Raw genomic sequence first — 24,822 nt, 5'->3', positions numbered from 1 at the left:
CTCCTTGTGGGTTTCAACCTTAACTAAGAACAGTTCTTATCCCTAAAAGACCCAACATTCCCTTTTGATAATAAACAGTTACCACCCACCTTTACTGTCCTGAGGTCAAGTCATACACAACCTGCCTAACAAACATAAAGTTTAAAAGATCCTTTTTAAGGTCCCCAGGATAACGTAAAGGAGACGCAAAGTTAAATTTCTAGTAAAAAAAATAGATTTCAATCTGTAAATCTCAAGCATAACTACAAGAAAAGACTTAATGAAGTAGTCAGATGCTCATAGCTGTATACAGAATCCCCAGGAAGATACCGGTATAATCACAGAATGACCAAAGTATGCTATGCTCAAAATTCAAAATACATGAGTATGCGACAGTCCTTCAGGTCCAGTAAAAATCAATCAATTTTCAAAAAAATGTTTGAAATCTCAGGCTGTTAGAATACGACTCTAATTCTAACAACCAGAAGGTGGTTTGGTTTCCAGCAACCAGCACATCAGAGAAGACAGCAAATACGTCGTACATCACAAGCTGTTGATCATCTTAGTTCTTTGGTCATCACCCCATTTTCTAAGGCTCAGAAGCACAGGGTGAAAAAGAAATCTACCACCAGTGGTGGTCATCTCAGACTTACAACATATGAACAGCCTATACTGGGGGCTTTGACCACCTCCCTACTGCTTCCCAAGTAGGAACCAGAATGTGTCTCGTTTGGACAGTAAAGACCAGAGGACTTCAGGAAGCAAACAGCTGAGGCTTAAAGAAGGTGGTTAGAGGCACTGCTGCCAAGCTGATTCCACTTAATGCTGCAGCGTCTCCGGCCTAAGATGTTGCCCTGTTGATGACGACACTCCTTCTAACACCATACGTTAAAACCTTCTGGTTATTTCAGTCCGAAGCCCAAGCCTTCACAGCATGGCAAGTGGGAAACCCAACGGAGCAGTGAACATCCTAGCTCTTCCCACCATGCCTGAAGACCCACCACCATTCTCCCTGTGTCCTTGCAAAGTGGCTAAGTGGGTTTGGGAAGCAGAGGCTGTGGTGTGTGGGGTGTCACTTAAAACAAGATGAGCCCTCGGAGGAACAAGGAGGACAAGGATGCCAAGGGTCTGTCTAGGGAGCAGACAAATTTTAGTACATGTGCCGCTGACACAAGCACTGGGGAGCAGACGCTAAATTGGAATGTACCAGAGAGAAGATGGCGGGATGTACGACTCAGATCTAGGAGTCTGTCTGCCACTTACATCAGGGTACTTCGAGTCTCTGAGTCGCCATTTTCTCATATGGAAAGTGAGGATGACTGTGGTAATACTTACTTACTTACCCTTTACCGGCAGGAGGAGACTGAGCGGAAAGTATTCAATGGCTTATTGTACATGGAGACACTTTACAGAGCACTTGACAAATGTGTTCTAAGTGCTGCCGTTACCATCTTTAAGTAAGCAAACAGCAGACTTGTGAAGATGAACCTAGAGCTCCTTAGGGCCCTGGGGCAAACATTTCACACAAGTCAAGCCAGCTTCCTGGTCTACTTGCCAGTGGGAAAGATAAGGATGAAAGACCACCTGCCAAGAGCAATGTGCCTGTTTCAGGTCGAAAGAATATCTGTAAAAACCTAAGAGGCTGGAAGTTGTTTCTGAGAAATAGATAATGTTTCCAAAGATTTCCTCAAAATGTGTTCCACTAGCTATTACCAAGAATTTGGAGAGATCAACGTGGGAATAGGTTTCCTCACTCAGGCCTCTTCTGAGACCTTAAAAATGAATTTCCAGTGTGGATGTGGGATAGAGGATGTGCCGTATTTATTTAATAACAGAACCCCTTTTCCACAGAGCATCTGTCAGGGGTTTCATGGAACATACTTTGAGAATTAAACTCTCCAGTCGGGCACAAGGTTAGATGGGCACACAGACCAGCTGAAAAGGGAAACGAGAATACTTCGCTGACATTCAATCCAACAGTCAACACCTGCTGGACAGTTTGGAAAAAGGAGAAACCCATTTTTTCACCATGGTACTGAAACAGTGTCACATTTTCCCTGAACCACCCTAATTCCAGACCCTCAAGATCCACCAGCCATGCAACCCCGCACTCCACAGTCACATACGTTCAATCTACACTTTTATTTTTTGTTCTAAAATGTGCTTTTACTCTCAATGAACTTGAGTAAGTCAGTCCAGGACCACCACCTCCCCTTTAAAAACAACAACAACAACTACAACACACGCACACATACACACATGCCACCCTCCAACCAGGTGAAAAATCCCCGGCGATTAGTCTGTAACAAATATTGACACGAAGGGGAAAAAAAGCATGTTGAAGTGTATTAGAATCAGAACCTGTACAAAAAAAAAAAAAAAAATTAAAATATAACCTGAAACAGTCAAGTTCAGAAAGGCCAGTCAAGTCCTTTTCTCTTGCCAGGAGAATGCCGTCATCAGAGGGCCCTGGGTCATCAGCCAAGGAGGGGCAGAAAGAGAGAAACAGAAGCAGCAACAGGTCCTTCACCAGACAGAGGGGCCTGGGCACTGCCATCCCCAGCACGGACACAGCCGGGAGGGATTAAAGATCTCGGGAGGGGAAGTGTCGGCGGACAGTCCCGGGCGGCAGCTGGGGCCTTCGCACCGAAAACCAGTCTGAGTGGTCAGGGGCAGCAGGAAGCGCGGCCAGCAGAGAACACCAACCCGGAAGAAACTTCTGCCACCCAGCAGACCCACAGCGCCCTCCACTGGTGCTCAGATTCCAGAGGTTAGTGCTCCCAATGGATGAGAGATTGGAGCTGGGCTTAAGAGGCTGAAAACCCGCAGGTTTAGTAAACATAGCCCAGCATCACATCCCTCCGTGGCCTGATCGGAGCTGCCAACAAGGGATAAGGCAGGAGAGGGGAAACAAAGCATTTGATACCTGGCTAGAGATCACCTGCACCAGTGTGGGAACTGTGGTACATGGGCTGGAGAAGGCACACCCCCCTCCTCACGCAGAGGGGGGCCTCCTCCGCAGTCATCCCTGTGGGCCGGCTAAAGCTGCCTCCGGCTTATGACCAGCCTGACAAAATGACATGGAGCAAAAGAAAAACTGGGAGGGAGACAAGCCCTTACACAGAGACGAGAACCTCCTGGAGGAAAGCTGGGCAGTGTCTGACCCTGTTGGGATGGCATCAGTGGAGCCCCTGAGTCTGAAGGAACTGGGGGAGGAGGGAGTGGGTGAGGGAAGGATTAACGGTTCTTCTGGAACGGTACCAACAGGGTGGGAGGCGCTGGTGAGGGGACGGGCAGGTCTGGAACTCACTGAAGGTAGAGAGGGGAGGAAATAGGCCCTTGGTGTCCCCTCCCCACCTGACCCAGGCCTGGTGAGTGCCAGCTGCCCCAGCCGGCCCTAGTGGCGGCTGGAGACCAGACCTTTCACTTTGGACATCTTCTTGGTGGGCTGCCTCTGCTCAGCGTGAGGGGGACACTCCCGTTCAGCCAACTGCTGCTCCATCTCCTGAGCCGAGGAGGAGGCGGTGGCTTTGAGTGTCTTCTTAATGTTGGTAACCTGGAGGGAGACACAGGATTAAGGTGCTCAGCCTCTAAGTGCCAGAAACTCACTGAAACCTGTTCTCGCTGTACTGGGGGCCACCCAGGGAAGAAACCAGAATCCTCTGCAAGAAAATCTGAGATTATCTTCAGAAACCCAGATGAGGAGAAACAAGCAGGGGCCACTCATAGAAGATACGAGGAAATGAATCACGCAAAAAAAGGAACTAACGCTTTCTTGGTTGAAAAGAGGGAATACGGGGCGCCTGGGCAGCTCAGTCAGTTAAGCATCCGACTCTTGATTTTGGCTCAGGTCATGATCATGCGGACAGCATGGAGCCTGCTTGGGATTCTCTCTCTCCTGTCTTTCTGCCCCTCCCCCTGCTCGCTGCTCGCTCTCTCCAAATGAACAAACTTAAAAAAGAGAGAACGAGAGAGGATAAGCCAGTGGAAGTGGACCATCTGACAAAGAGGTACAACACACCAGGTTAAAACGGCCTTAGAAACAAAAAGGAGGTCCCAAGAATCCAATAGTCAGCTCACCACTGGCTCATGTATGAAACTAAAAATACTTTCATAGGAACTTTGGGAATACAGCTCCATGAGCCTTCTGGAATAAACAACTAGTGGATGAAATTTAGCCAACCAAGTGACAAATGACGAAAACACAGCAAAAGGACTGACAGACAAGATTACGCTAGGTTTCAGCATACCTTTCTTCACTTAACAAAGGAGGGCTCAAAAATATTTAAGTAACTTCTGAACATTTTCCACATCGGAATACATGTCCTTGGTAACATCTGCGTATTGTTATTACCAATGTGCTACAATTTTTAAATTAGTTCCCAGTTTGCTTTGCACTTAGGTATAGCGCTGCTATGAACAGTCTCCTATGTTTACCTGTTCGTACTTGTGTGACCAGCTTTGGAGGGCATATTCCTAGAAGTGAGCTTTCCAGATCAAAGGGTTGGCACATTTTACATTTTAACAACTATCGTTATCTTGTGGAAACTGATTGCACCACCCTGTACTTCTACCAACTGTGTCCTCCTGTGTCTGTTTATATACACATTCCCCAACAGCTGTTCTGAAAGATCTTTTATGGGGCGCCTGGGTGGCTTGGTCGGTTAAGCGTCCGACTTCGGCTCAGGTCATGATCTCATGGTCTGTGAGTTCGAGCCCCGCGTCAGGCTCTGTGCTGACAGCTCAGAGCCTGGAGCCTGTTTCAGATCCTGTGTCTCCCTCTCTCTCTGCCCCTCCCCTGTTCGTGCTCTGTCTCTATCTGTCTCAAAATAAATAAACGTTAAAAAAAAATAAAAAGATCTTTTATGCTTTTGCCCTTCAGCCAGATGAGAGGAATAAAAATGGAGGAAAAAGCATTGGAAGGAAGAAGAGAAAGTAAAGATGTTTCCCCAGTTTGACGGCCCCCATGTTTTCTGGAAGCAGGCCTGGCTTGCTATAAAGAAGGGAATTGTCGGGGTCAAAAGTTCTCAGCAGTTAGACTACCAGGAGCTGGAATAAGAGGCAGTTCAACCCAAGAAACGAAACAACGCTGTGACTGAGGCCAACACCAGGCTCTTGCAGATCTATCATCTGCAGAATGAGCCTTGACTAGATTAAAGCTCATCATTTATTTTGGTTTTGTTGTTGTTTTGTGATGAAGGAACAGCCACGCCCTAAACTGATGTCACCTTGATCAACATTATAACCTTTCTGAAAGGAGGGTGAACAGAGGGCTGTGGGCTGGGACACTGAAGACACAGGGCAGCCTAAGTCAAGTGTGGCTTCGTCCTGTGTCCAGTCAGTCCAAGACATGCCATCTCGAACCCCAGGCGGCACACCTCCCAGGGCGTCACTGCCTGCTTTGGGATCTCTTGTTCAGGGAGAGTTACTTGGGGATAGAGTAGAGAAGAATCTGAAGCAAATGGATGGCCTGCCACTTTTATCTTGTAAAAGAGATATTTAGGTTTTGCTTGTTTTATTTCAAGGCGTATTTTGGCTGCCAAGGTAGGTCCACCAATTAAACCTGTTGTGGCCGTGTGGAACAATCAGGACAAGTCCACTTCCTCTTTCACAGAGCCACCCTTCAAGTGATGGCAAACATCCCAATGACTTGTCTTTTTTGGCCTAAATGTCCCTGGCCCCTTCCAATTTTCTTTGAGTAGCTAGTTGGCAGGCCATCACATCTCATTTACCAGATGACCTAGAGTTTGTCAAGCCCTACAAACCATGGGCCTCAGAAACTTTCAAATGGGACTGTACCCGCTAACAAGACTACAGCCTAACTCCATCAGAGACCTTAAATATTCAAGCCAAAGGAGGGAGAAGAGCCTCCTGGGGGAGGGAAACTTTTGGCTGTGGGGCAAAGGTGGACGAGAGGAAGCAGAGTCACAGCTGGGAAGGTCAAAGATGAGGAGAGCGGGGAGTGGTGAGAATGAGCCTCCAGGAGGAAGCAGGGGGGGGGGGGGCACCCTGTACTCTGGCAGCCGCCAGACTCAAGATCCATCACTAACTTAACCCCCTGGGATTCTCTACAGAATGGAAAGCAGCTTACTTTGCCCAGTTACGGTTTATCACCTACATGCCTGGAACACAGCCTATTTTGTGAATGTAGCAAGAGCTATACGCTGACATTCCACAGAACATCAGACATAAGCACATTCAAATGTAAAGAAAGATACATTCCAAAATCAAATATAAATGAAAAGGGTGTTTCGTGTTGTTTCACTAATCATTACCTCCCCTCCAGATTGTTGGCTGCGAGATAAGGAAATAGCTCACAATGTTAATGTTCTATCTCCCCCAGGTATGCTGGAATTGTAACCAATATGTATCACTTCTGTGAAAGGCAGAAAGGAGAGAAGATTCCTAAGCAGTTTATGATGGGACTGACTTCATTAATAGGGAAGGCTCTCAAAACTAATATTCACCAGAAAAAAGCTGATGTTATAAGATTTGGGGGGAAAAAAACATCAAGTTTTTCCCTCTGAGAACAAGCAATCTAATTTAAGGACAAATAAAAGATCAACTTAGTTGAAAAAAATGCCAAAAAGAAGTTGGGTTAAGGGTAACAGAAGCATAAGTACAAGCAGAATATGACAGAATTACACATTCATTCTAATAGATTTGTTTTCAAGTCAACAAACTGGGATGCCTGGGTGGCTCAGCGTCCGACTTTTGATTTCGGCTCAGGTCATGATCTCATGGCTCCTGGGATTGAGCCCTATCGGGCTCTGCACTGACAGCATGGAGCCTGCTTGGGATTCTCTCTCTCCCTCTCTCTGTCCCTCCTCTGCTCATTCTTGGATGTGCATGCTCGCTCCCTCTCTCTCTCAAAATAAAAACAAACAAACAAACAAAAAACAGCTAGCCTTCCATGTGCCTTAAACTGGGGAATGATCAGTAAGTATCCTACACAGATTATGCATTTACTGAATGGAAAACTGACAAGGCTCTGGGTTTTGACCACGTTCCTTCTCTCCTCATACTGGTCTGTTCCAGGTTTTCTAAAAGACTGTTAAGTCAGTAGACTGTTTTAATTGGTGGTGGAAGTGGCCTTGGTATTTTTCTCAAATTTCTTTCTCTCAAAATTTAATTAAATTATCACCGCCACCTGGTGGCAGCATCATGCTCTGCCAGCAGGAGTAACCTCAGCTGTGGTTTTCCAACAAATCCATGTGCGAAGGTCCTTTTTTTTTTTTAATGTTTATTTATCTTGAGACAAAAACAGAGAACATGAGTGGGAGAGAGCAGGGGGGAGAGGGGGGAGAATCCCAAGCAGGCTCCATGCTGCCAGTGCACATCCTGATGCGGGCTACATCTTTGCAAACCGTAAGATCGTAACCTGAGCCGGAATCAAGAGCCAGACGATTCACCTACCTAGCCACCCAGGCCCCCTCTCTTTTTTGTTTTAATATCTGTAACTTAAGGAACCCACACTGTTCTCAAGTATTGGTCATGGCCCAACATTAGTCAGTGCCTTCTTTCATCAGATGCCATTTGTCACAGAAATAAACTTGAACCACTCAAAATTCTAAAATTAATATTCATTTTTGCCAGTGACCACACTCCAAGCCCACCACCTACCACACTATGAGCAACAGTCTGGGCACAATGGGGCAGCCAGCTACTAACCAGGTTACAATATGGTTTGCTTCACACAGGCACCCCAAGTCAGGTGGGCACGGTTCACCTCCAAACCTCATGTTTCCACGCTTTGATTTACAGAGAAGTATCAAGGATAGGAGAGAGTGCTCAGCCCTTCCTACTTTGCTGAGACATCAATCTCAGCTCAGAGAAGAAGGTCACCATATTTAAGAGGGGAATTATACAGATTAGAGAAACAGCAGGCTTTCTATCCTAATTGTATATGTTGTTGGTAGTGCTAAATTAAATGTAGTTCATACTTCTATGGCTAGAAGTAGGGTTAAAAATTAATGTACTGAACCAATTCACAGACTTGGTAGTATGTACCTACAAGCATGTAGGGGGCTGTGTGTATCCAAAATAAATTTGTTCTAGTTCATGAAAAGTCTAGTTCAGCAGTCCACCGACACACAGGGTGTACCAGAAATATTCAGTACAACAAACATTTCAGCACCTACTACGGGTCAGGCATGTGACAAAGAGATGGTCTTACATAGACAAGAGAGGTTTTATTTTCAAGGAATACATATAACAGAGTAAGGGAAATCTTCAAATTCCACGAGTCCCCCTTTGAAACCTGACTGAGACTGGGTGGCTCAGTTGGTTAAGCATTCGACTTCGGCTCAGGTTCATGATCTCACACTTTGTGGGTTCAAGCCCCATGTCAGGCTCTGCACTGACAGTACACAGCTTGCTTGGGATTCTCTCCCTCTCCTTCTCTCTCTGCCCCTCACCCACTCACACTTTCTCTCTCTCAAAATAAATAAATAAACTTAAATAAAAAAAAAAAAGGAGCGCCTGGGGGGGGGGGGTGCTCAGTCAGTTAAGGGTCCGACTTCTGCTCAGGTCATGATCTCACAGTCCTATGAGTTCGAGACCCACATCATGCTATGTGCTAACAGCTCAGAGCCTGGATCCTACTTCGATCTGTGTCTCCCTCTCTCTCTGCCCCTCCTCTGTCTATGCTCTCTCTCTCTCTCTCTCTCAAAAATAATGAAAGAAAAGAAAAGAAAAAAAAAGAAAAGAAAGAAAGAAAAGAAAAGAAAGAAAAGAAAGAAAGAAAGAAAGAAAGAAAGAAAGAAAGAAAAAGCACATCTACATATTTCTTATGTTTCTTAAGGTATAACTCTGGGTCCCATTCCGCCATACTCTTGGCCACCTGATTTATAAAACCCATTAATAACATTAACACTTCAAGCTCCATCGCACTAGAAAAGGACTTTCAATGCTAAAATTTTTCTTATGGGCTCCAAATTCTGAGGTCTCCCTACAGGTGTCCCGGCCACAGGCACACAAACTCCCATTAATCCAAAGGCTAGAGCCTATGTCTTTCGGACAGGTTAAAAGTGTCTGGAACAACCAGTGTCACTAAAACCACAATCACACACTTTTAACTTCACTTGTTTTTCACCTGCCAAATGTTTTCCCTTTCTTCCTTTTTCAATATGAAATCTATCATGCATGTCAAAAGGTTATCACACGTATAGTTTAAAGAATAAAATGGACGCTGTGAGCCTATCACACGGCTTTAAGAAGCAGAACAGAACCAGGGCCTTGAAGCTCCATGCGCCCCTGCCCCCTGCCCCCCTCCTCCATCCCGCCAGCTAACCACCATCCTCTCACCCATCTCGAAGACCTATCCCCAAACTCGTTTCTTTTACTCCACAGCTGCAGAATGCATGTGTACTGCGGAAGGACAGCATTCTCCACTCTCCAAGCCTGCTCACCCTCTGGTAACCAGGAATCAGAAAGGAGACAGACAGCATCAAAAGCAGGGACCATGTCATACTCATCTCTACCCCACTAGCCCAGTGCCTATCTGTTGGTGACTGTTTCACCTACGCCAAGAATCGCAAGATGAAGGAGCAAACGGATACCCTGGAGCAAGTAACAAATGTTCTCTTCCTTACCTCGGCTTCTACCTGCTGCTGAGTTCGGCTGTGGTTCTCCTTGTACTGGTTGGCTCTCAGAACTTGCTGCTCGATGCCCAGCAGAACTGCTTCGCAGCCATCACACCTACAAAGGAGATAATGGGCTCTGAGCCACAGAAAGGTCTGGGAGCTCTCCACCAGCCTCCAAAATCTCCCTCCCTAACCCCTTATGGGGACTTCCTTTAACACCCTGTCTGCCAAGGAGGGCTCTTGTGCTTCACTCCTTCCAAGACCAGTGTTTCTGAATACGAAACAACAGGGCACCTGGAGACAAACACGGAGGATGTGGGATGGTTTCCTAGAACACAGCTTGAATTCAACCTTTGTCTCCAAAGGGAAAGGTTTACAGAATGTGCCCTTAAAGAGATTAGGACAGCCCTTACAGGTAGAAACAGATTCACCGCTTTTCTCAAAGGAAATAATGATTTTCTAAAAGCCTCCCATTTTAAAGATGGCCCCTCTCCTCAGAAGTTTGTTACTTCCTAATTGCCATCCCCCTTATTTCAGTTCCCCAACTTTTTATTTTGAAAATGTTAAAACCTAAAAAAAAAAAGTTGAAGAACAGTACAATACCCATTTACCCTCTACCTAAAAGTCAACAGGTGCAAACATTCCGCCATATTTGGGGTACTGTTCTACCTAACAATTTTGTTTTAAATCTAACTCAGCGCTTTAACATAAGCTTTAAGAACCTGGACTGGCAGGGGCACCTGGGTGGCTCAGTCGGTTAAGCGTCCGACTTCGGCTCAGGTCATGATCTCGCGGTCTGTGGGTTCGAGCCCCGTGTCGGGCTCTGTGCTGACAGCTCAGAGCCTGGAGCCTGTTTCAGATTCTATGTCTCCCTCTTCCTCTGACCCTCCCCTGTTCATGCTCTCTCTCTCTCTCTGTGTCTCAAAAATAAATAGAATGTTAAAAAAATAAATAAATAAAAAAAAAAGAACCTGGACTGGCAAACATCTTGGGATGGGGTTAGGATGGCACCTCTAGGTGGAAACACAGTGAAGCCAGACTATGGATGTGAGAACGGTGTCAGCCATCTCAAAGATGGAGTAAGAGCCAACACCGGTAGGGCTAGAGGCCTGGATTGTACTCCAGCTAGAGCACTTCCACACAAGGGGCGTTTTCTAAGTTTTTTTTTCCCCATTTACTCTGATTGAAGACTTTTACAGTATTTTGAAAGTTCCTGCCTGTGTCAGGAAGGTGTTTGGGGTCATACCTGGGACAGAACCTGGGGTAAAGGGTGGACAACACATACCCTGGAGTCCAATAGTAGCTGAAGGAGGGAAACTTGGGGGCTCTGAATGTGGGGTGGGGGTGGGAAGTCAAAGCTGAGCCATTCATGCCTGGAAGTTTCAGTCTGTTTTAAAGAAGACAATTCAGGGGTGCCTGGATGGCTCAGTCGGTAAGCATCCAACTTCAGCTCAGGTCACGATCTCACAGTTCATGAGTTCGAGCCCCATGTTAGGCTCTGTGCTGACAGTGTGGAGCCTGGAGCCTGCTTCGGATTCTGTGTCTTCCTCTCTCTCTGACCCTCTCTGGCTCGTGCTCTGTCTCTGTCTCTCTCTCTCTCATAAATAAATAAACATTAAAAAAAAATTTTTTTTTTTAATGAACAAAAAATAAAAAATAAAGAGGACAATTTCCCTACCCCTGCACAAAGCTTGAGTGCTCTGCTTCATGATCTCCAACAACACCACGTGCCTGCTTGGGGACATGCTCTCCTGACCTCCAACTACGCCCTAATCCTGCCCTCCTTCAAACTCAGCTAGAACCTCTTCTCAACTCGTCCCATGTAGTTTTGTAAGCTCCAAATCATTTCAATAACTCCATAACAAATCCTTCTAGAACATGCAAAGCTATTGCAAACATCAAATCCTATTAACATAGAGAACATGCAAAAACAAAATAAAATACAGAACATGCAAATGCCCCCCTTCTTTTTACATACCAGAAGTTATCAAACAGTCTATGTGTACATCTTGTGTTCCAACTTAGAATAACCCTATTCCTTGTCTTCATGATCCCTCACAATGTTTTGCCAACACTAGCCCAAGGTTACTGATGCTGAACATGGGTTCTCTTATCCAAGGAACCTGAACAACACTAACTTCCTGAGCTTCATCAAGCTCAGAGGCTGAGTTTGCAAAGCACTGGATCCACGTCAGAAGCCAGGTCTCAGAGGCTCCAGCTGCCAAGACTACCATTCAATAGTCCCCCACTGCACAGGACAACCAAGGCCCTAGGAGGCCTGCAGTGACTCCTGCTGCCACACAGCTTTAGTCACAAATGCAGCCCAACCCCCTGGCTTACTGTCCCAAGGCTCCAGCTCCCAGGCGGCCCCAGCTGACACTGGAAGACATTTCGCCAAGCAGAGGCACGAATGGCACACCCCTGCTTCTTTCAGCCTCACCATTCATGCAAGGTCTTGACAATATTATTGATATCCTTCTTTCGGATGTCCCGGCCAATGCAAAAATCCACTTCCAGCAGCTGGTTTCTCGGTCCAGCTTGCCCTGGATGATGTCAGTATAGACAGCCTCAATGATGAGGTCTTCCAGTTCCCGGAGATTCCGCATCTCCAGGTCCTTCAGCAGCACGGAGTAGGGGATACACTGTAGATAAAGCCATGTGATATTTACAAAAACTGCTGACAAGCACTAAAGAAAATGCAGGTGTACACCTGCCTCGGGGCTTTGGGAAATGCAGTCTGGTTGTAATTATTAACATCTATGGCAATAAGACATGGATAAACTGAGCGTGAGACCTATAGGATCCAAACAAGCCCCAGAGCCTCTAGGAATGCATTCTCCTAGATTCTCTACCCCTGGACTTCACCCCGACTTTAGCTTCATGTTGTGAAGCACTCTTAGAAAGGTCCAAGACAAGAAAGGGAAATATCGGTGGGTGCCACTCTGCCACCTTCTGGAAGCTTGCAGACTTGACATAAAATGCCAGATCATCAAAAAACTCCAAACAATTTCAGACACTGGAGAGAACTGGCTGCCTGCCCAGGAAAGCACAAGCAAAAAACATTTGCAAGCTAACATATCCACCTACAGGTAGCCAGTGGGTACTACATCTGTTTTCTCAGACTTGCACCAATGTCAGTGCCCCAACAACAGTCCCTTACTGGGGTACACCAACATCTTGCCTTTCTCCAAGACAACTGTGTATCTAAATATCCACTTTTGTGGACACATCACTACTAGTATGGAAATTAACACAGCAATCAAATCTGCAAAATCAGACAGGAGGAAGAGGTATATAAAAAAGAGAGTAACAGCAACCACTGCTAGGGAGATTTTTAATAACTAAAGGTATAGATGGGTTTATAATGACAGGTTGCAGAAATAGGAAAAAAAAGTTACTCCTAAAATTTGCTACACTTGGGAAGTCCATGATCAGGACAAAAAGAAAGATCAGGTCCTCATTTCCTAACAAAACAGCCATCCACCGAAATGCCAGGCTGAGAATCAGAAATTTGTGACTAGACCAGGGAAAATGATCTCAGCAACTGAAATGGCAATGCAAGAACAAATCTACATCTCAAGCTCAATCACAAAGGGGAAATGTAAAGGGCAAACCTCTTCTGATGGCAAAACACTACAAAAACTTTGACAGTTATGCCAAGGTTGGGCAGAGAGCCAAATCAACTATAAATTAATGGAATCTGGATCTTCTTTGTTAACGGCTATGAGAAGCTGGCTGCAAGGCCTTTTCTAAATTGAGTGGGGCAGAGACCTCAGAGAGATGATGAAGTAGTTTTCTTACAGAAAGTTAGGGTCTAAAGATAGCATAAAACGCAAAAATCCCAGCTTAGTATAATTAACCTGACAATCCCCAGAAGAAGGCCACATATTAAAAACCTAGTCTCAAGCAAGTCCAACAAAGCCAGTTTTTCCTCCAGCCACTGGCACAATTCCTGTGCACTGAGCAACAGATGGAAGTGGTTAACCTGCCTTGAGATGTCCTGCTGTTTGAAAAACCACGTCTCCCTTTAGTACAGCAAAATGCTCACACGGAGTGAGTCACCACAGCATGCCAGAACTGAGACCCACTGATTCACCATGTCTCCTGGGCATACTTTTCCTGAATGAAACGGTGAGTAGTTGTCTAATTGTTATCTTTTCTTCTTTTGTCCTTGCCAAGAAAATTTTATGCATTTATGACATGACTACTGTGCACAGCTGGCAGCTCGCACACTGATGCCAGTGCGACACCCGCCTAAGCGTGAGGAGCAAGACAGGAAGGAGTTCAGGACTGTACCTTCATTCTCGACGCCAAGCTCACGATGGTAAGGTGCTTCTCAGCTTGTTCTGCTGAGCTGTGCTCAATTCTGGCAGGCTCTCCTTGTTGGCTGCTCAGGTCCCACCACCACAAAAATCAAGACACAAAATAAAATTAGAATTTCTTTACCGAACAAGCTTACCAACTCCCCACATGAAATCTACTATTGATTCACTGCATGACTCTGCACTTATTCATGAGACAAAGTTCCACGAGCACCTCCGTCGTCTTTGAAAGACCATGTGCTCCTGAAAAAGCCAGGCATGAATGCACAAAATTGACAGGACAATCATCTTAATCTACCTGTGCCCTTTGTGACATTCAACCAAGCTCAACATGTCTTCACTGGGAATCTGTTATGCGCAATGCACTGTCCTAAGTGATTCAGAGACGTCAAGGATAAATTAGATGGGCTTTGTCAGGGCTGCTGCACTATACAACCCCAGGGATAATAACCACCAGACTCGTGCAACTCAATGGCCTTGGACTTGTCCTCGGTCTTACAATCAAGTATTTCAACAGCTACAAGTCCAAGACAGAAATACTAGAAGAAAGGTACAAACCACCAGAAGAGAACCAGAGAGTGAGGAGGAGGAGGAGAGGCAGAAAGGGAGAGAGAGGGAGGCAAGGGAGAAAAGGAAAGAAACAGAAAGGAAGAGAGCAAGTGAGTACAATCACATTGAGGAGGTACAGGAAAGGAAAACAGATGGAATTTGAGATGAGCTCTGAAGACTGGGAAAAATTTTAGTAATAACAATAATAATAATAACAGCAGCAAAGGCAGCAGCAAAGACCATGTGTACACACACACATGCAGTTAATCCTTCACAACGACCTCGCAAGATAGATCCCAAATGCCTTCAATTCCTTATCTGTAATCCTGGATTCCAAAAAGGTGAATCCAAACTGATTTTTTTTCTTGAGCATGGTGCTGAAATTCATCTGGTGGCAATTCCTGACCTGAATTGATGCAGGCTTTTAATCCTACTTGTTGTAAGTATCCATTTGTTTAGCTGAAAAACTGAATGTGTTTTGACTACAGGTGCTGTCCACGTCTTGAAGCGTGTTACATAAAAAGGTATATGTGTATCATATTACCTCTTTAGAGTCCCCAAAATTCTAAATTCTGAAATCTAGCCCAAGGAGTGCATGTTCAATTGGATTTTTCCCCAATCTTTCAAATTATTAGTAATCCAATCTAATTTTACCCCAAGTTGAGATAAAAATATTGACTAGAAGGCGCCCAAGACATCATCCTTGCCCTCTTTCCCTCTCCCTCCCCCAACTTCCCATTCCTGCTCACCAGTGCACCTCACAAGTCCACAAAGCTTCAGCCCTGAAATTCCTTGGAAACCAAATAGAGTGACATAAGTAAGAAAAGTCTTTGGAAGATCTTAACCAACTCACCTATGTAATCTGGGTATGTTCCATAGGCAAACAGGTTCAGCAACTGCAAATATGCAGCATTAGCTCCTTCTGCAAGCTGAGGAAGAAAAAAAAAAAGTTCACAGACGTCTACCAGTCACTGCAGGGTTCAAGCAAAGGGTGATGATCGTGTGCCTCAGTTGACTGTTTCACTAGATGGTCCCTGAGGTTCCTTCCAACTCTGATTCTTTGGAAAAAAATAAAATTTAATTTTAAATTTAATTCTTCTCTCTTAGCAATACATGTTTTACGCACTGCACAGCATGCCCAAGTAACTACTTCTGTCTGTCCATCTCTCTCTCCCTCTCTCCACATACACACCACACACACACACACACACACACACACACACACACAGTAGTTAGTGCTGGAAGCAGTGCAGGTTTTCTCAGGATTTCCTTGCCATTAAAACAAAGAGTGGAGCAGCCTTGTCTACATACCAGGTTGGCGGGTACAACACTAGCCACTATCAGTCCAACCTGAACAAGGTGTAGGGCAGGTTCCGAGGTTCGGGACCACACAAGTAGAAGGAGCGCTAGGAAAGATTAGCACAGCATAAAATGTAACACAAGAGCCCAGGCGGGACAGGAAACCACAATATCAGGCAGCTTCAAATAAAAACGTTCACTAAAATTACTTATTCCTCACTAAATGGCAAAGAGTCATCTGTGGAAGTAAAACAGAGATACTAATCTGTCTGGAACTGCTCTGCTCTGTTGTTGGTTAACTGGGTGTTTCTTTTACTTACAAATGTGTACCTGTTACTCCATAAACTCCATATACCAAACTCCATAAAGTAGTACCCAAGGAGTATTCTGTGGACACTGACAGTAATACTACTTAATTTGACCTATCTTTTTATCGGGACACCTGGGTGGCTCAGTCAGTTAAGTGTCCGACGTTGGCTCAGGTCATGATCTCTCAGTTCTTGAGTTCAAGCCCCGCGTCGGGCTCTGTACTGATGACAGCTCAGAACCTGAAGCCTGCTTCAGATTCTGTGTCTCCATTCTCTCTGTTCCTCCCCAACTTGCTCTCTCTCTCAAAAATAAACATTAAAAAAAATTAAAAAGAAAATAAACTATCTTTTTATTTTATTTTATTTTATTTTATAAGTTTATTTTGAGAGAGAAAGTGCGAGCAGGGGAGGAAGAGAGACAGGGAGAGAAAGAATCCCAAGCAGGCTCCACACTGTCAGCACAGAGCCTGATGTGGGGCTCAAACTCACAAAACCGTGAGATCATGACCTGAGCTGAAATCAAGAGTCGGTCGCCTAACCAACTGAGCCACTAAGGCGCCCCTAACCATCTTTAAAAAAAAAAAAAAAGTTCCAAGAACTACATCCATAATTTCAGATCACTGAAAAACTATTAGTGTTCCCAGCTCACATACAGAAAAACAAACAACAAAAAACCAAAACTGTGGGGAGATAGAGGTGATTTGCTCAGCACCCGCATGAGAACTCTCACATCCTAATAACCTAGTCTACCCTATCAGGGTTATCAAGAACCTCTTGAGGTCCTGAATCAGAGGAGGAAGAGGTCATCAAACCTAGCCCCTACTTTTCAGACAGATGATTACAAAACTAACCCTAAAAGACTATTTTCTCTAGAGTAGATACCCCAAAACTGCTCCCACTGGCCTAAATCAATGTCTTTCTCACTTTAATTTCCATCCATCTCCTCTTAGCCAATCTTCCTTAGTTACGAAACCACCACTTGACGTATTCATTTAGGCTTTTCATGAACCTGAAGGAACATATTACCCCTTTGTCATCTCTTCTGTTGAAAAAATGATGAGCTATCAAACCATAAAAAGACACGGAAATTTAAGTGCATATCACTAAGTAAAAGAAGCCAATCTGAAACAGCTACATACTGTATGATTTCAACTCTATGACATTCTGGAAAAGTCAAAACTAGGAAGACAGTAGAAAGATCAATGGTTGCCAGGAATTAAGAGGGGAGGGAGGGATGAAGAGGCAGAAAAAGAGGATTTTTAGGGCAGAGAAATTACGCTGCATGACACTGTAACGGTGGACACATGTCATTACACATTTCTCCAAATCCACAGAATGTACAACATCAAAAGTGAACCCTAGGGGCGCCTGGGTGGCGCAGTCGGTTAAGCGTCCGACTTCAGCCAGGTCACGATCTCGCGGTCCGTGAGTTCGAGCCCCGCGTCAGGCTCTGGGCTGATGGCTCAGAGCCTGGAGCCTGCTTCCGATTCTGTGTCTCCCTCTCTCTCTGCCCCTCCCCCGTTCATGCTCTGTCTGTCTCTGTCCCAAAATAAATAAATGTTGAAAAAAAAAAATTTTTTTTTAAAAAGTGAACCCTAATGTAAACTACGGTGTTTGGTGATAATGTGTCACTATAGGTTCCACACTGGCTGGGGATATTGGTAATGGAGGAAGCTATGCATGTATGAGGGCAGGGATATATTGAAAATCTCTATACTTTCCTCTCAATTTTGTTGTGAATCTAAAACTGCTCTAAAAATAAAATCTATTAAAAAAAAAAAAAACAACCTAGCTTTAAAAATTTTTCTTCACAGGATTCCTTTTACATCACTGGTAAATTAAAATTTGACTATAAGCCAACTGTGTGTCAAGCTATATATTAAGTGCTAAGGAAACAATGAGGAGCACAAGACCTTACCCTTACTGAGTTCATAGTCCAGCAAGCAAGGCTGACATTAAATAAAATTCAATTCACAATTAAAAAATAAAAGCGGCTCTTTCGGTCTCCGGCTGCCATAGGGAGACAAGATGATGCAGGTCCATACATCAGCAATGGACAGCCATGGGGAACCGCTCCAGTTTCCTAATCAAGAGGAACAGCAGATGTGCGGCAGTGAGTCCCCACTGACGGCCCACACCTCTCCTACGAGGGGCTGATTCACCACAAGGCTGTGGACACGGAGCCAGCAACTGCCAGCCAAGGTGTCCTAGTGGTCATGAAGTGAAGAACCAGTCGGCAAGAACCCGCTACCTCCTATATGTGGACCACCATCGACAAGAATGCCGCCCTCAGCAGCATGGTGCACACAGCAAGGCGCATGCAATCACAAGAACGAGCACCACACAGATCTGTGTACGGCGGCCATCCGTAGAGCCAGTGGCCGTCCACAGAGCCAGTGGCCATTGGCAGCGCCAACACCATCCTAGGCAGCCAGAGGGAAGTTGTGATGGTGAAGAGCAAGCTCACAGCTCACCCGCCCTCCAAGAGCTTCTGAGCACAACCCCCAAAGTAATAAAGATGTCACCAGACTTTTCAATCAATTAGTCAACACAAAATTATCAATCAATAAATGTAAAAGTATCCAAAGTGAGAAGCAGAGATTGAAAAGTATAGGTTGCTTCACAACTCTTTGTTCTACCTGGTCATTCTTCACCAGTCTTCTCATTTTTTTTTTTAATTTTTTTTTCAACGTTTATTTATTTTTGGGACAGAGAGAGACAGAGCATGAACGGGGGAGGGGCAGAGAGAGAGGGAGACACAGAATCGGAAACAGGCTCCAGGCTCTGAGCCATCAGCCCAGAGCCCGACGCGGGGCTCGAACTCACGGACCGCGAGATCGTGACCTGGCTGAAGTCGGACGCCCAACCGACTGCGCCACCCAGGCACCCCACCAGTCTTCTCATTTTTAAGGCACAACAACCAAAATTAGACACCCAAAGTTTTAAGGACAACAATCAAAAAAAAAAAAGTAAACAAAGCAAAAAGGACTACTTCCCAGCTTTTCATACTTTTTTAACATACCAACTTAGCATAACATTGTCCTTTTCATCAGGACAATATATTCCTTCTACAATATATTCCTTCTTCATGCCCAGCTCATTCAACAGCAACCATCTTCTGCTACGTATGTACCTGACCAATCTTTGTCTATATTTGCCCTAGAGGTTTTTGATCCCTGCAAATGCCTGAAACAACCTGTTAAATATCAGCCGGTGCTTATACTCTACTTTTCTTATTTATCAGGTTCAAATGGATTTTTCCCCTACCTTTCAAATTATTAGTAACCCAATCTAATTTTACCCCAAGTTGAGATGAAAATATTGACCAGAAGGAGCTCAAGACATCATCCTTGCTCTCCTTTCCTCCCCATCCCCCAAATTCCCATCTCTCCCTCAACAGTGCACCTCACAGGTCCACAGAGCTTCAGCCCCGAAATTCCTTGGAAACCTGGAGGATCACAGGAAGGTTTAGATCAAAGAAGACAGAGAAATTGTTTGGAAACTGCTCTTACCTCCTGCACATTGGCCAGCTCCAGCAGTTCTCCAAAGACATACACTCCAGGAGCCTCCAAGACTTGGCTTATGAGAGCAGTGAGGGCTGAGCCACTGGTACCTTTGGCTAGTAAAATAAACTGTTCTAGGAGGTTACTTGATGGTTTCTGTTCACCTGCCATTCTCTGGCCTTGAGATCTGTCCAAAAGAAAAGTGTTTCAGTCATTCTTCCTTCTCCTTTGCAAAGTCTACGCTTATTTAATGCCAGATCAGACATCAGTAATACTTTAATTTTATAGTATTCAAAAAGAGGGGCGCCTGGGTGGCTCAGTCGGTTCAGTGTCCAACTGCGGCTCAGGTCATGATCTCATGATTTGTAGGTTCGAGCCCCGCATTGGGCTCTGTGCTGACAGCTAGGAGCCTAGAGCCTGCTTCAGATTCTGTGTCTCCCTCTCTCTCTGCCCCTCCCCCACTTGCACTGTGTGTGTGTGTGTGTGTGTGTGTGTGTGTCTCAAAAATAATAACTAAAAATTCAAAAAGAAAAACAGCTCCTGAGTCCATATGCTACAGCCACTTTGTGAGATGGACAGGGTTCCACCTAGAGTTAATGGGATTTTGTCCTTGCTCAAAGGTTTGAAACACGTTTAGGAAAAACCACTTCATCCCCATCTGGCCCTCTCCCAACAGCAAGCAGCACCTTCTAAGCCCTTAAACCTGACCAGACCCAAAGAAACACACAGGAGTTTCTCAGGAGCTGTTTTATCCACCTCACTTACAGACTCTAGTTAAGAGAGAATCTGGCCCGTACACAGAGGCAGCAGATGTAAGCAAAAGCAATCAGTTACAGCTTTCAGTGTATCAATGGAATCCCACCTACAGCCAGATACAAATGAGGAAAGCCACAAAAAGCAGACAAGACCTCTCATTAAGTCAAAGAAGTCATTTAAGCATAGAAAAAGGGGGGAAATCATATTGAAAGATAAGCAACATATTCAAACTCAGAAAATACATGCTGTGTAAGTCCATAAGGAAAATCCCTCTATTTGACTTCCCACTGCCATATGATTTTACCAAATATGACTTCAGAATTTGTACAAAATCTCAAGAAAAAGGTTTGAGAAAACAATGAAGATACTGTACTGCAATCCTGAAGATATCAGGGGACGGCCCCTCAATTGTACAATCCAATTACATGCAGGGTGTATGTGAACACACACTGCATACCTACACTGCAGGAGTCCTGCATAAGAAAAGACTACCCCTCCAAGAACGACACATTTTGGGGGTACTAAGACAAAAAGAGAACAATTCCAAGAACTGTTTGGTGCAAGAGAAACTAAGTTTTCCTGTGGAGGCAGGCATAGAGAGCAGCGGCCCTTTCAGAGTAGGAGAGAAACAATGATGTCGCCTCACTTAGGGTTACGTAAGAACGTCTCGTCGGAAACAGAAAAAGTGAAGTGCTGAGGGAATAAAGTTGCTGAGGAGAAAAGAGGAAAGAGGAGAGGGATGGGTAGGGTGGGAGAAGGCGGGAGAGAGGTGATGGTTAGGAGAGTAAAGAAAGAAAACCTCCCCTCCAAGCGGACACGTGTGGAGTCTGAATGGAAAGGCCTGGGGTGGAGAGGGAGTGGAGAAAAGACATAAACTTCAGTCCCTCAAAAAAATTCCGGCCTAAGGCGCAAAGCCCGTAGGGGCAAAGAGGTAAGAAGACGCAGAGTCGCTTTTTTGTGAAGTGGGAGGGGCGGAGGAGGAGGGGAGATGAATTCGCGTCGTGGGGGGCGCTATTTTGATAGACAGCAGAGGGGCAAAGAGGCAGCCTGTGGGGGTGGGGAAGCGAGAGCAGCCGCGGGTTAGGAACTGAGGGTCGCAGGCTGGGGTGGACTTCAAGGCGGACGGCGTGCTCCAGGCAGGGCCGCGGGTGCGGAGTGAGGGCCGCGGGCGCGCTCCCCGGGGCGGGGCCGGAGCGGTGTGGCCGCGGGCTTTCCTGAGGGCTGGCGCTAAGCCAGACGGCTGGGCAAGGCTGGCGCGCCGGGCTCCGCCCTCTCGCCAGCCCTACCTACCCTCGCCACCTCTCCGTCCTCTCGGTCGCTGGCTCGGCCTCCCGGCGCCTGTCCGCAGGTTGTCAAGCGTCCATGATCGGCCCGGCGTCCGACGCTTTTCTGCTCCTCCGACCCGTTGCCCTTGCGGCTCCCCCGGAAGCCTCCTGCCGCTGCACTCGAGTTCCGCCCACACTAGGTTCCCCCCGCGGCGTAGGCGGCCTCAGCTCTCCCGTGCGGCCTGGGTCTGGGCGAGACCGTCAGAGGCGGGTCGTAGCCCAGGAACCGGGTGGAGAGGATCCGAGGAGCGCAGCCTAGGACAGTACTGGGGCCCAAACCGTCGCCATCACCATCCTGGGCCCGAAATTCCCTCTTTGGCCGGGCTACCACTCAGGAGCTCCCTACGGCGACTGCGGCTACCCAGGGGTACAAAGACCTATTAAGTCTAACAACAGCTACCGCTGATTGTGCCAGGCGCGTACATTGTCTTGTTGAATTATCAAAACTCTATGGCCTGTAGCAGTAATCCGATTTTTCAGATGAGTTAACAAAGCTTAAAAATCCAAAAGCCAGTAAGTAGCAAAGGTTGCTTTGGAACCCAGCTTCGGAAGCCAATGACCATATTCGTGACCTCTTCAGAATAGTTTTAAAATAAGCAAGAGACGGGTTGAGCCAACAATGGTTCTGTGAGCAAATGACAGAGGTTGCGTTGCATTTGGTACTCAGCAACTCTCCCGAAGATGGCTAAGGGATGCTAGGCAGCTGAACACTTAAGCTGGTTCCTTTAAAGCGTATACCACAGACTTTCGAGACTTGAAGAGCCCTGTTTGCCTTTGGTGAAATAGAGTGCAGAAATCAGACAGATGCAAAGGAACCTAGCACCAACTCACTGATCTATTCAAAAGATGTCTTGTTCTAATTTCTATGTTCTGGAAGATTTATATAAAGAGAAACAGGTTCTTGCCCTCAAACGGCTTCAATGTGGGGCGCCTGGCTGGCTCAGTAGGTACAGCATGTGACACTCAATGTCTGGTGGTGAGTTCAAGTCCCACGTTGGGCATGAAGCCTACTTATAAAAAAAAAAAATTCAATGTGTTATGAGTATGCTAGGGAAGAGAAAGGCATCTTCCAGGCAAAAGGCAAAAAAAAAAATTATTTTAAGGCAAAAAGTTGGCAGACCATAGTCACAGAGGTTTGCTCTGTGTAGCATACACTAATGCAGAAAAGAACACGGAGTGTCTGGAACCCAAGGTTCAGGGGTGAGAAATGAGGGCTCCAGACCCGGAGTCAGGTCATCAAGGGTCTTCTAAACCATATGCAAGGCACTATACCCAGCAAAAACCTTAATACAGCGAAGTTCCTACCTGGGGAGCCCACAGCCCCTGAGACAGACAGACCTGTCTGGCTATGACAAACAGTTGCCATAGGCACCCTAGTGATACAGATAAGGCTCTCCTGCCTCTGCTCTGGGAACAGGTGATTTGAGGCAGGGTTCTAGAGGAGATGAGGCTTGAGTTGAGCATGGAAAAATGAGCAAGAAAATCACAAAAAGGGTAAGCCATGGAAAGGAGTTTTTTTTTTCTTAAGGGCACTGGGGAACTATTTAGGAGTTTTAACCTGTGAAGTGTGAATGATTGCCACTTTAGAATGATCACACACTAGCTGCTATAGGAATGGATTGGCTATGCAAAGAGCTGGAGGCCAGGAAACTCTTGAGGGGATACAGTCTAGATAAAGATTGTGAGGTCTTGAACAAAGGCAGTGGCAGTTGGGCGTGAAAAAGAAGGGATGTTGTTGGAGACATTTAGACCATAGAATCTATTGGACTGGGTGACCAGCTGAATGCAGGTATAGGGGAGGAGGATATTACCCAGGATTCTGGCTGAGTAGGCCAGACAGAGCTGTCTTGGAGGTGTTGTTAAGTGAATAGGGCTGCAGAAAGAAGAGGCAAATTTGGCAGTGGAAGGAAAACAACTAAGTTCTGTTTGAGTTCATAAATATTCTGGCAGTGCCTCCACTTCCTCCAGAATAATGTCCAGACTCCAAGACTGCAGTGAAAGCCCTTCTCAGTATGCTTCCCTCAACATTTCCAGCTTTGTCTCACCCCACCTTCCTACAGCCCAAACTCCAGGCCTTCCCATGCCCATCACAAGAGGTGTACCTTCCCTCTGACACCAGGGTCTATGCTGAAACTTGCTCTCTCTCTTTTTTAAAAAAGTTTTATTTATTTATTTTGAAAGAGAGAGAGCGCGAGCGAGAGCGAGCAGGGGCAGAGAAAGAGGGAGGGAGAGAATCCCAAGCAGGCTCTGCCCTGCCAGCGTGCCCAGATGCCCCAGCTCTCTCTTCTTTTTTGCAATGCTCTTCCTTCATATTTGCCTGTTAAAATCCTACCAACCCTGGCGTGCCTCGGTGGCTCAGTCAGTTAGGCGTCTGACTCTTGACTTTAGTTCAGGTCATGATGTCACCACTGTGGGATCGAGCCCAGCATCGGGCTCTGTGCTGACAGCGTGGAGCCTGCCTGGGATTCTCTCTCTTTCCCTCTTTCTCTGTCCCTCTCCAGCTCACACGCATGCTCTGTCACTCGCTCACGTTCTCTCAAAATAAGTAAATAAACATTAAAAAAATCCTACCAACCCTGTAGGCAAAGATTTCTTAAACTCAATGCAAAAGGCACTAGTCATAAAAGAAACACTGAACTATTGCACTCCATTAAGAATTGCTGTTTACCAAAGACACCAGTGTGAAACTGAAAAGGCAAGCCACAGACTTGGAAAAGATATTTGCAAAGCCTGTATCAGACCAAGAACTCCATACCCAAACTTTATAAAGAACTACAAATAAATAAGAAGACAAAAAGCCCAAACTAAAGAGTGGGCAAAAGACTTGAACAAGCACTTCACAAAAGAGACATTCAAATGGTCAAAAGCAAATTAAAAGGTGTTCAACACCAGAGACCATGTAAAAAAACTATAAGAGACCACATTTAGCCAAAAGCTAAAATTAGAAAGACTGACAAGACCCTGTTTTGACAAGGATGAAAGACAACTAGAATTTTTTACATTGCTGGTGAAGGCAAAATGATACAAACCCTTAGGAAAACTGGCAATATCTAATGTTGCTGATCATATGCATACTGTACAAGCCAGCTACTCCTCTCCTAGAAATGAGTGCAGTCTACAAAAAGGAAACCTATAAGAATGAGCATTGCAGCTTTGTTAATAAAAGCCAAAAACTGATAGCTGACAACCTAAATACC

General features: G+C 45.6%; 1 protein-coding gene across 1 annotated transcript; it reads right to left on the bottom strand.

Moving 5' to 3' along the window:
• Positions 1 to 2,302: 2,302 nt before the first annotated feature.
• COPS7B (COP9 signalosome subunit 7B) lies at positions 2,303 to 23,770 on the bottom strand. The gene is given in 9 exon segments (XM_032594536.1): positions 2,303 to 3,535; positions 9,573 to 9,678; positions 12,004 to 12,094; positions 12,097 to 12,205; positions 13,860 to 13,898; positions 13,901 to 13,950; positions 15,288 to 15,363; positions 19,554 to 19,731; positions 21,591 to 23,770. Coding segments are annotated over 8 exon segments (792 nt in total). The 5' UTR covers positions 19,716 to 19,731; positions 21,591 to 23,770; the 3' UTR covers positions 2,303 to 3,376.
• Between the last annotated feature and the right edge of the window lie 1,052 nt (positions 23,771 to 24,822).

Source organism: Lynx canadensis, chromosome C1 (genome assembly GCF_007474595.2).
Source record: "Lynx canadensis isolate LIC74 chromosome C1, mLynCan4.pri.v2, whole genome shotgun sequence".
NCBI lineage: Eukaryota > Metazoa > Chordata > Mammalia > Carnivora > Felidae > Lynx > Lynx canadensis.
Note: the sequence above shows the minus strand (reverse complement) of the source record. Positions and strands in the feature narration are given on the sequence as shown.